This window comes from Salmo trutta, chromosome 4 (assembly GCF_901001165.1).
Source record: "Salmo trutta chromosome 4, fSalTru1.1, whole genome shotgun sequence".
Lineage (NCBI taxonomy): Eukaryota > Metazoa > Chordata > Actinopteri > Salmoniformes > Salmonidae > Salmo > Salmo trutta.
This window is the reverse complement of record NC_042960.1, coordinates 61,777,967-61,790,430: the sequence shown is the minus strand read 5'-3', so window position 1 is coordinate 61,790,430 and position 12,464 is coordinate 61,777,967. Positions and strand designations below refer to the sequence as shown.

Below are 12,464 nucleotides of genomic sequence, written 5' to 3'. Positions count from 1 at the left end.
TGTAGCGAATCATTGTGCCATTTAAAATTGCTGTGAAATATGTTTTCCATAACCAAAAATATTGTATTTTCAGCTGGTGTACAAAACAAAGTAAAAGATACTAAAACAAAACTTAAAAGAATGGGAACAATAGAAATAGCACACACAGAACCAATCTACTGCTTCTTAGACTTGCTTTCAATGAGAATAACAGATATATAACTCAAATGTCTTTGTGAATGTGGTCGGGTCACCCCAAAAAGTTTTTATTGGGAAAGGGATATACCTAGTCAGTTGTACAACTGAAATGTGTCTTCCGTATTTAACCCTAACTCTAAATCAGAGAGGTGCAGGGGGCTGCTTTAATCGACATCCACGTCATCGGTTAACTGCCTTGCTCAGGGGCAGAACGACAGATTTTTACCTTGTCAGCTCGAGGATTCGATCCAGAAACCTTTGTTACTGGCCCGACGCTCCTACCCGCCAGGCTATTGCCGCTTTAATGAGAGATTCTGGCAGAGGCGTGCGGAGATGTGAAAAGCTGTTAAAATGGAGGAAGACAGAGCTGAGGTGGCCTTTGGTTACATAAACACACATGCTCTAATTTTAAAAACGCCCATTGATCAACAGTCCCCACACACAGAAACAAGCACCATAGCCTGTCGTAACAGGCAAGTCCTAGCAGGTACTCTGCTGTGACGACACAGGCGTTCTGTGCGTACAAAAGTCATGACTTCGCAATGACTGAACTCTACGGTGCACTTCAGTGCTCTGTTGCAGATGGTGATGTCCCCTGGGCTTACTGCATGCTGGGAAGTCCTCTCGGCTTTCCAATACAAACTGCAGGGGTAGCTGGCCTGACTAAATGTTTTTTTAATTTTTTTAATCTGAGACATAACTGCTCGAACAACGGATAATGCTGGTTTGCTTGACTTTGCTTCTTCAATACAAGGGCCCGGCCCTGGGCTTAGCTACCACAGGTTGTCAAAAAAAAAAAAGAGAAAAAAACATGTGAGAAGAGACAGATGTAAATACAATTGTTACCTCCTGAACTAAGCTCACTTGTTTCATTTAATACAAGAGCAAACATTTCCACAGAAACAAACTCCACCTGCTTTGCAACATCTGATGCCAGCCCTTGAAGTGTTAGCAACAACAGTTTACTTATACCCAACCGCCGACATCCAATCTGTTAATCTGGAGGGTATGACAATAACAAAACAGCACTCTGGCTAGAGTAGGGAGTTGACTGCGATAGGCTGTGGGCCAGATTACTATGGGTCTGGAAACCGATAAGGGGTGTCTTGGTCTGAAGAAGGTAACACTACACCACTGTGCCATGCTGGTTGAGAGTTGTGCTTTGCCCACCAGCACTCTCACACACAGTCTTACACACTCGGCCTACATGAGAGCGCCTGCTGCCATGGCAACACTGGGCCGCTCTGGGGCTTGTCAAATGAATCTGCAGTGGGGCATGATGGGGAGATGTATGGGCTTGTCCCTGTTCAGGCTATAGCAACATTATTCCTGCCTGGCAGCTAGGCTAGCAAACTAGGGAGACACACAGTTAAGGAGACAGACAGACAGACAGACAGACAGACAGACAGACAGACAGACAGACAGACAGACAACACGTTATGTAACAGTAGTATGTCTAACACACAGACATAAGACAGGCAGCCATAAACAAACCATAAACATTCACAGAAAAACAGACATTCCACAACCAGACACAGCAGAGTGAACTGGACATAGTTCTCAACTAATGGTATATAGTCGGTGACAGACACATTGAAAAGGTTTTAGGTCAAATCTGATACATTCAAATTTCACAGATATTTGTTAAATCAAATTTTATTTGTCACATGTGCCGAATACAAAAAGTGTAGACTTTACAGTGAAATGCTTACTTACACACTAATAGATGAAAAGATAATAGTAACAAAATTAAACAACAATTAGCTATATACAAGGAGTAACGGTACCGAGTCAGTGTACTGGGGTACGAGGTAGTTGCAGTGATTGATCGAGGTAATATGTACATGTAGGTTTGGTTAGGTGATTGATTGAAGTACTAACTTCATCAAAAAAATAAACGTCCTCTCACGTCAACTGTGTAAATTTTCAGCAAACTTAACGTGTAAATATTTGTATGAACATAACAAGATTCAACAACTGAGACATAAGTTCCACAGACATGTGACTAACAGAAATGGTATAATGTGTCCCTGAACAAAGGGGGGGGGGGGTCAAAATCAAAAGTAACAGTCAGTATCTGGTGCATTAAATACTGCTCATGGACCGCACCAGATTTGCCAGTTCTTGCTGTGAGATGTTACCCCACTCTTCCACCAAGGCACCTGCAAGTTCCCAGACATTTCTGGGGGGGGGGGGGGGGGGGGGGGGGGGGGCTAGCCCTCTCCCTCTGATCCAACAGGTCCCAAATGTGCTCAATGGGATTGAGATCCGGGCTCGTCGCTGGCCATGGCAGAACACTGACATTCCTGTCTTGCAGGAAATCATGCACAGAACGAGCAGTATGGCTGGTGGCATTGTCATGCTGGAGGGTCATGTCAGGATGAGCCTGCAAGAAGGGTACCACATGAGGGAGGAGGATGTCTTCCCTGTAACGCACAGCGTTGAGATTGCCTGCAATGACAACAAGCTCAGTCCGATGATGCTGTGACACGTCGCCCCAGACCATGACGGACCCTCCACCTCCAAATCGATCCCGCTCCAGAGTACAGGCCTCGGTGTAACGCTCATTCCTTCGACGATAAACGCAAATCCAACAATCACCCCTGGTGAGACAAAACCACGACTCGTCAGTGAAGAGCACTTTTTGCCAGTCCTGTCTGGTCCAGCGACGGTGGCTTTGTGCACATAGGTGACGTTGTTGCCGGTGATGTCTGGTGAGGACCTGCCTTACAAGAGGCCTACAAGCCCTCAGTCCAGCCGCTCTCATCCTATTGCGGACAGTCTGAGCACTGATGGAGGGATTGGGCATTCCTGGCGTAACTCTGGCAGTTGTTGTTGCCATCCTGTACCTGTCCAGCAGGTGTGATGTTCGGATGTACTGATCCTGTGCAGGTGTTACACGATCAGCTGTCCGTCCTGTCTCCCTGTAGCGTTGTCTTAAACGTCTCACAGTACGGACATTGCAATTTATTGCCCTGGCCACATTTGCGGTCCTCATGCCTCCTTGCAGCATGCCTAAGGCACATTCACGCAGATGAACAGGGACCCTGGGCATCTTTCTTTTGGTGTTTTTCCAGAGTTAGTAGAAATGCGTCTTTAGTGTCCTAAGTTTTCATAACCTTAATTGCCTACCGTCTGTAAGCTGTTAGTGTCTTGACTGTTCCACAGGTGTATGTTCATTGAACAAGCATGGGAAAAAGTGTTTAAACCATTTACAAAGAAGATCTGTGAAGTTATTTGGATTTTTGTGAATTATCTTTGAAAGACAGGGTCCTGAAAAAGGGACGTTTTTTGTTGTTGCGGAGTTTATGTACATGTAGGTAAAGGTAAGCAGAAAGTCCGGGTTGCCGTTTAACTGTTCAGCATGGCTTTTGGGTAGAAGCTGTTCAGGAGCCTTTTGGTCCTAGAACTGCTACAGCTTGCCATGTGGTAGCAGAAAGAACAGACTGACTCGGGTGGCTGGAATCTGACAATATTTAGGGCCTTCCTCTGACACCACCTGGTATAGAGGTCCTGGATGGCAGGGAGCTCTGCCCCAGTGATGTACTGGGCCATACACACTGCCCTCTAACGCTTTGCCGTCAAATGCCGAGCAGGTGCCATACCAAGCAGTGATGCAACCAGTCAAGATCCTCTCAGTGGTGCAGTTGTAGAACCGAGGATCTGAGGGCACATGCCAAATATTTTTAGTCTCCAGAGGGGGAAGAGGCGTTGTCGTGCCCTCTTCACAACTGTGTTGGTGTGTTTTACTCACATTGTCCAGAACAGCTGGTGTGCTCATGCAAGGTTCAGTGTTCCTTGTCTCGAAGAGAGCTTAGAAGGCATTCAGCTTGTCTTGTAGGCCTGCATCACTGGGCAGCTCGTGGCTGGGTCTCTCTTTGTAATCCGTGATAGTTTGCAAGCCCTGCCACATCTGACGAGCGTCAGAGCCAGTGTAGTAGGATTTGATCTGCGTCCTGTATTGATGCTTTGTCTGTTTGATGGTTCGTCGGAGAGCGTAGCGGGATTTTATTTATTTTGATAAGCGTCCAGATTTGTGCCCCGCTCTTTGAAAGCAGCAGCTCTAGCCTTTAGCTCAGTACAGATGTTGTCTGTAATCCATGGCTTCTGGTTAGGATACGTACGTATGGCCACTGTGGGGACTACATCATCCATGCACTTAACCTCTTGGGTAGGGGGCAGTATTTTCACGTCCGGATAAAAAAACGTACCCGATTTAATCTGGTTATTACTCCTGCCCAGAAACTAGAATATGCATATAAATTGTTTGATTTGGATAGAAAACACCCTAACGTTTCTAAAACTGTTTGAATGGTGTCTGTGAGTATAACAGAACTCATATGGCAGGCCAAAACCTGAGAAGATTCTATACAGGAAGTGCCCTCTCTGACCATTTCTTGGCCTTCTATAGCCTCTTTATCGAAAACAGAGGATCTCTGCTGTAACGTGACATTTTCTAAGGCTCCCATAGGCTCTCAGAAGGCGCCAGAACGGGGAATGATGACTCTGCAGTCCCTGGGCGAAAAACAGTAGGGGGTTTGGATAGTGGTCGATCTGAGAACAATGACACGGGTGCACGCGAAGACACCATTTTCTTCTTTCAGTCTTTGAACGAAAACAACATCTCCCGGTCGGAATATTATCGCTATTTTACGAGAAAAAAAAATCGGATAAAAATTGATTTTAAACAGCGTTTGACATGCTTCGAAGTACAGTAATGGATTATTTTGAAAAATTTTGTCACGACATGCGTCCGCGGGTCACCGTTCGGATAGGGACCTGAACGCACGGACAAAACAGAGGATATTTGAACATAACTATGGATTATTTTGAACCAAAACATTTGTGGTTGAAGTAGAAGTCCTGGGAGTGCATTCTGACGAAGAACAACAAAGGTAATCCAATTTTTCTTATAGTAATTCTGAGTTTAGTGAACGCCAAACTTGGTGGGTGTCAAATTAGCTAGCCCGTGATGGCGAGCTATCTACTCAGAATATTGCAAAATGTGCTTTTGTCGAAAAGCTATTTTATAATCTGACACCGCGATTGCATAAAGGAGTTCTGTATCTATAATTCTTAAAATAATTATGTTTTTTGTGAACATTTATCGTGAGTAATTTAGTAAATTCACCGGAAGTTTTCTGTATGTTTGCTAGTTCTGAACATCACATGCTAATGTAAAAAGCTGGTTTTTGATATAAATATGAACTTGATTGAACAAAACATGCATGTATTGTATAACATAATGTCCTAGGAGTGTCATCTGACGAAGATCATCAAAGGTTAGTGCTGCATTTAGCTGTGGTTTTGGTTTTTGTGACATTATATGCTAGCTTGAAAAATGGGTGTGTGATTATTTCTGGCTGGGTACTCTCCTGACATAATCTAATGTTTTGCTTTCGTTGTAAAGCCTTTTTGAAATCGGACAATGTAGTTAGATTAACGAGAGTCTTGTCTTTAAAATGGTGTAAAATAGTCATATGTTTGAGAAATTGAAGTTATAGCATTTAAGGTTTTTGAATTTCGCACCACTCGATTCCACTGGCTGTTGACTAGGTGGGACGATTTCGTCCCACATACCCGAGAGAGGTTAATGAAGCCGGTGACTAATGTCGTAAACTCCTCAATGCCATGGGATGAGTCATGGAATATATTCCAATCTGTGCTAGCGAAACTGTCCTGTAGCTTTGCATCCGCCTTATTGGACCACTTCTATATTGAAAGCATCACTGGTACTTCCTGTTTGAGTTTTTGCTTGTAAGCAGGAATTAATAGGATGGAGTAAGTCAGATTTGCCAAATGGAGGGTGAGATTTGCATGTGTCTCTGTGTGTAGAGGTGATCTAGAGTTTTTTTCTCTAGTTGCACAGGAGATGCTGGTAGAATTAAGTTGAAACGGATTTCAGTTTCCCTGCATTAAAATCCCCGGCCACTTGGAGCGCCGCATCTGGATGAGCATTTTCTTCTTTGCTTATGGCCCTATACAGCTCATTGAGTGCGGTCTTAGTGCCAGCATCGGTTTGTGGTGGTAAATAGACATCAAGAGGCTCATAAAGGTGGTATCCCAAATGGCCCCCTATTCACTTCATAGTACACTACTTTGGACCATCATAGTCAACGTAAAGTAAACAAAATAGCACAATTGGTCAGGTGTCCTGCTTACTATGCCTCCGAGACAGTGGGGGGAAATAAACAAATGACGCCGTTTATATTTAAAGACAATCATCTCATGCAGAACGGAAATTATGGTCTTTCTGTGGGAAGAATGCGACAGCAGCCAATTGTCCTGTTCCGACACAGAGAAACACAATGAGACAGGAAGTGGGCTTTCTGGGAACGCCACACACACACAGGCTAGGCCTTTATTCCTTATTACTCATTCATTCTCTCATTACGAAATCTCTTTTCTGACTAAACCAGACTAAAAGGGAAGAGACACGGTAAATAAAAAGTGATAGAGTCATTGTGTATATAGAGAAGTTAAAACAATTCTGTGACCTCCCTTCAGTTGAGCTCAAACCCACTGACAAATGCTTTAGACAGATGGTTGCTCACTTATAGGAAAATGATGGAGGCGAATGGTATTTTGCGCCACATGCCTTCGGTCCTGTCCCAAATCTCAGAAATGTTTATTAAAAACAGACAGATTTAGAGTAGAAAGCGCATCTTTCCTCTCAAAAAGGATTAAAAAAGTGGAAGTATAGAGCTCAAGCCTTCACAAAGTGTGGGCAACCATACCAGACTACATGCTTTGGGAACCAAAATTGATGTTTTGGCAGTGCTGGTATGATGTGGGACTTGTTACCCAGTTGTTTTGGCTGGGCTTTGTTGAACCCCTTTAAATAATTTTATTGTGCTACAATCTTACCCATTTGTTTTGGCTTGTCACAAGGGCTACGTTTAGACAGTCAGCCCAATTCTGATATTTTTTTCCACTTATTGGCCTTTTGACAAATCACAGACCTTTTCACATCAGATCTTTTTCAGAGTTGATCTGATTGGTCAAGAGACACAATAAGTGAAAACAATTGAATTGGGCTGCCTGTCTAAATGCAGCCATCGTGTGGGCAATGGGCATTGCAACCATTACTGATTGCTTAGCTAGTGGTATTTGCTTTAGGGACAAACATTTAGGTTTCAGCAGTGCCGGTATGATGTAATTGATGTGGGACTTGGCCTTGCTGTTTTGGCTCGGCTTTTGATGAACGGACCCTTTAATATTTTGGTTGCGCTAAAGTGCTTGAACTACATTGGGTTATTTTGACTGAGCAATGCTAGAACTTGGTTATTTTGGCTGTGTTATGACTGCCTGTTTAGGCTGTGGTGTGGTTGTGTACAGAGTTGTTTTGGAGAGAGTTTGTATGATCGTCTTATGCAAGTACAGTACTAGACATACCTGATTGTTTGGCTTGTGCTGGGAAGAGGATTCTGGGATGGCGAGGGAGTGGCTCCTGGTGACCCCCGCCCCCACCGACAACTGCCGAGGCTGAGAGCGACCTGTGAGATGACCTTTCACCTCAGTTGGTGGACTGCTGCCGCCAGCCCCTCCCTCCGTCTCATCTAGGAGCACGGCATCCCAGGGGTCCCCGCCGGCTGGCCCTCCCACTACAGTCACGGTGCCGCTTGGTGCCGGTGAGGTGCCATCCTTACCCTCAGCTTTGCACCTGTTGAGCGGGTCCAGGTCCAGCCACTCGAAGTGGGTGACGGCAAGCGGTTCCACGGCAGGTGGCGGTGGGTTGGGCGCCAGCGACGCGGCACTGGTCGGGGTGGCATCCAGGTCAGTACTGGCTGACCTGCCGTTCTTCAAGTATTCCGAGGTGCTGTGGATTTTGTGGAAGAGCTTGGCCATCTCCGGGGTGACGGTGGGCTGCTGGAACACCATGGCTCCGGGCTGCTGGATAGGAGTGAAGGACATGAAGGAGGTCTGCGGGCCAGGCAAGCCCATGTAGGGCGGCATGGCTGGAGAAAAGCCATTCTGGAAGGAGCAGGTCTGGGGCTTGGGGAACGGAGCAGAGGGGAACATGGGAGCCTGATGGTGGGTTGGCGTGGACACGCCGGAGCCGGAGGGGGTGGAGAGGATGGAAGGCGTCCATTGGCCGTTGGGGAAGGGAGAGGGGCTGCAGGTGGCTTGGCCCCCCGGGTAGGAGGCGCTGAGGTTGAATCCCAGCAGCGAGGAGGGCCGCGAGGCCTTGCCACTGTTGGCCCCGAAGCTGTCGTCCAGCAGGAGCTTCTCCAGCTCCTCATTGGTCAGCTTGTCCACGTCGATGTCCTGGAACTTGTCCTTCTCCCCCTGCTTCTTGGCATCGGGGAAGACTATGAGGTCCTTCTCTGGTCGGCTGCTGGAGGAAGGAGTGGGCCTTGGAGCGGCAGTAGTGGTGGTCGCCGGGAGCGTGTGTCTCTTCTCCCTTTGTAGTTTCGCTAAGGCCTCCGCCTCCATACGAAGGGCCTCCTCCTTACCCACAACCCCCATGGGCTGGGCCACGTCCAGCTTGAACCCATTACCACTGGATATCTGGGCCATGATGTCAATTTGAGGGTGCCATATAAGTCGAGTTTGTAGTCAGCACTGGTGACACTGTGTCAGACGGGAGAATTGTTTCTTCAAACACCTGGGAAAGGACGGGAAAAGAGTGCATGTCACAATACAGACATCACCAGGAACAGTCTACAACCACGACAGGGTCCGACAGAGGCATCTGTTCTGCATTTAGTGAGCCATTTCCATAGCCAATAGTAAAGTCTGCAAGACAAAAAAACTAGCTGATCCTAATGCCGTTACATTGTTCCCTTACAGCTAGGCTATTTAAAATGCATTACCAAGATTTATCAGCTATAATCACACAGGACCTTTCTGACTGTGACTTGTAAAAACATCAGAGCAAGAGGCTTACTGACATCCTGAAGTATCGAAGTTGTTCAACATGTAGAGACAGCAGAGAGAAAATCCCTGACAGCCCCACATACACCATGATGCAGTCAGGGTCAAGGTGGAGACCATAAAAGGCCTGTTAAAGTTTACTGCGCCTGACTAGCACAAGGACTGTCACATGGGTTTCACACTACAGTACAATGTGCTTCAAAATAAACCATATTCCTTACTGATTTCACTGAGTGTAGCTACAGTACGGATCAATGTAATAAGTGACTGTTACTTGGCTTGTGTGTTTTATTGGAGTGAAGAGTTGAGAATCTGGCCAACACACATCTACTGCATGCCCTTTTCATTGAAATTGATTGTCTGTCTCATACAACAGCAAGTAACAGCCATGTTATCAGAGGCTTACTTCTTCCCGAAAATTGACAACGCAGTGGTTTATGATCATAACAACCATGATACGGGTAGGTAGTTAATCAAATGATGATGTCGTATAAAATGTTTTATAGACAGGCTAAATGATAATACCATGATATTACAGTGCCTGTTTTTTTTATTTATTTGTTGTCTTCTGTAACAAATCTCAGCAGTATGGTGCAGAACATTAACAGGCCTACGTGTTGTGATAAAAACCTCTCCCTGGCTGCAACGTGTGCATTCATTGAGTTCCTCAAAACGACACGGCGCTCTTATTCTCCTCCTCACTACCCAGGCCCTCAGAGTTCTCCCCCCAGGCAGCACAGCCCTTTCCTGAGCTTCCCTCTCATAGTGGTGAAGGCTAGCTGTGCATGGGATCTCCAGCTAGCCTAGCGCCATTGTACATGAGGAATTTGGCATGAAAGGCAGCCAGACAGGTCTCTTGCTCTCTGTATAATTTTGTATGCTACGGCCCAAGAGTGTCTTATCAGCTGTACTAATATCAGATCCTGGGCAGAGATTCCAGCGGTGGCAAACCAATGGAGGGAGCAGCACTCGAACATTTGTCTAGCAGCTTTGTGAAGCCACATTCTGCCAGACAGATGTCGACCGAGTTTGATCTGGGTAAAGAAAACAGGAAGGCAGACTGGTGGTACTGGATGATTTTAATATTTTTGACTCAACATCATGTAGCCTAGAATTTGCAGTTTGTTAAGTTTTGCCCTCAGTCTTCCTTTTAAAAAGTAGCCTATACTTGGAGTAGATGCAGTGGGCTATGGCATCTGTTAATGCTATAGGCTAGGCCAGTGGTTTTCAAACATTTGACCGTTTTTGTTGTAGCATTAAAATAGCTCACCTCAATCAAGGGCTTGACAGTTAGTTGACAAGTTGAATTAGTGTGCTAGCTCTGGAAGAGTTCAAATATATGGAACAGCTGGGGGTCCCTGAGGAGAGGTTTAAATTGACAGTTGGTAGTCGCATTACATTACTGTTGCGATATGGAAAGGTGTTTTAAAATGCCTAAATAAGAAGTTACCAATAGGTTTAGCTTCCTAAGAATCTTCCTGCATGTTTATGCACCAAGAAAGCTGTAGATCAGCGCTTGTGTGTGCGTTCACCCTTCTCAAACTATGGGCAGATTTGAGTCATTCAGACAGAACGTGCATCGTCGCTTCATATTCTTTCCTAACCTCGCTCTCCTTGTCAGATATTAAGCACATTTATGGCTTGGTAGCAAAAGTTAACGCCATTGAGCTAGTTCTCATAGTAACAGTAAACTGCAGCAAGTGATATGCACGATGGAGAGAGAGAGATATGAAAGGGAGCAGAGTTACAGCCTCGCTCTATCCAATCGTAGCAGAAGGATCAAGTTACAGTGCATTCAAAGAGTATTCATGTTAAATTAGAACATTCTTCAAAAATTGATTAAATTACTTTTTTCCTTCGGCAATCTACACACAAGACCCCATAATGACAAAGCGAGAACAGGATCAGAAATGTTTGCAAATTTATTTAAAAAAATATGAACAGAAAAAAAAAAAAAAAAAAAAAAAAAAAACTTTATTTAAGTATTCAGACCCCTTGCTATGAGACTCGAAATTGAGCTCAGGTGCATCCTGTTTCCATTGATCATCCTTGAGACGTTTCGACAAATTATGTCGAGGCACATATCTGGGGAAGGGTATCAAAACATTTCTGCAGCATTGAAGGTCCCAAAGAACACACAGGCCTCTATCATTCTTAAATAGAATAAGTTTAGAACCAAGATTCTTCTTAGAGCTGGCCGCCCGGCCAAACTGAGCAATCGAGGGAGAAGAGTCTGTCAGGGAGGTGACCAAGAACCCGTTGGTCACTGAAAGAGCTCCAAAGTTCCTCTGTGGAGATGGGAGAACCTTCCAGAAGGACAACCATCTTAGCAGCACTCCACCAATCAGGCCATTATGGTAGAGTGGCCAGACAGAAGCCATTCCTCAGTAAAAGGCACATGACAGTCTGCTTGGAGTTTGTCAAAAAGGCACCTAAAGGACTCGTAGACCATGAGAAACAAGATTCTCTGGTCTGATGAAACCAAGATTGAATGCCAAGCGTCACATCTGGAGGAAACCTTGCACCACCCCTACGGTGAAGCAACGTGGTGGCACCATCAAGCTATGGGGATATTTTTCAGCAGCAGGGACTGGGAGACTAGTCAGGATCGAGGGAAAGATGAACGGAGCAAAGTACAGAGAGATCCTTCATGAAAACCTACTCCAGAGTGGTCAGGACTTCAGACTGGGGCGAAGGTTCACCTTCCAACAAGACAATGACCCTAAGTACACAGCCAAGACAACGCAGGAGTGGCTTCGGGACAAGTCTCTGAATGTCCTTGAGTGGCCCAGCCAGAGCCCAGACTTGAACACAATCTAACATCTCTGAAGAGAACTGAAAATAGCTGTGCAGCGACACTCCCCATCCAACCTGACAGAGCTTGAGAGGATCTGCAGAGAAGAATGTGAGAAACTCCCCAAATACGTGTGTGCCAAGCTTGTAGCGTCATACCCAAGAAGACTGCCAAAGGTGCTTAAACAAAGTATTTTTTAATTTTTTTAATACATTTGCAAAAAAAACTGAAACCCCATAATGACAAAGCAAAAACAGGTTGTGTGTAGATTGACAAGGGAATAATAATAAAATAAAAAAGTAATTTTAAAGTAAGGCTCTAACGTAACAAAATGTGGGAAAAGGGGTCTGAATACTTTCAGAAAACAATGTTCAACCCGCCCATTTCTTGACAGATAGCTGAACTAGCCAATTCAGTCATTTCATCCTGGCAGCCAAGTTGTTTAGAGGTGCGTCCTAACAGAAACACATATCTATATCTCCCTCTCTCCAGAGCACGGAATATGGTTTATCTCAGCTCACTGGTCACCATAGCAACACCCACCCGTAGCACGTGCTCCAGCAGGTATATTTCACTGGTCATCCCCAAAGCCAACACTTACTTTGGCCGCCTTTCC

At 45.3% G+C, this 12,464-nt stretch overlaps 1 protein-coding gene across 1 annotated transcript in view; it reads right to left on the bottom strand.

The window, feature by feature from the left end:
* The window catches only part of LOC115192791 (phosphatidylinositol 4-phosphate 3-kinase C2 domain-containing subunit alpha), a 69,505-nt gene that overhangs the window by 52,496 nt on the left and 4,545 nt on the right, over nucleotides 1–12,464 (bottom strand). Inside the window, exon 2 of the mRNA XM_029751648.1 lies at nucleotides 7,573–8,785. Within this exon, the coding sequence (XP_029607508.1) occupies nucleotides 7,573–8,697 (1,125 nt within the window). The 5' untranslated portion in view covers nucleotides 8,698–8,785. The remainder of the gene's footprint in view (nucleotides 1–7,572; nucleotides 8,786–12,464) is intronic.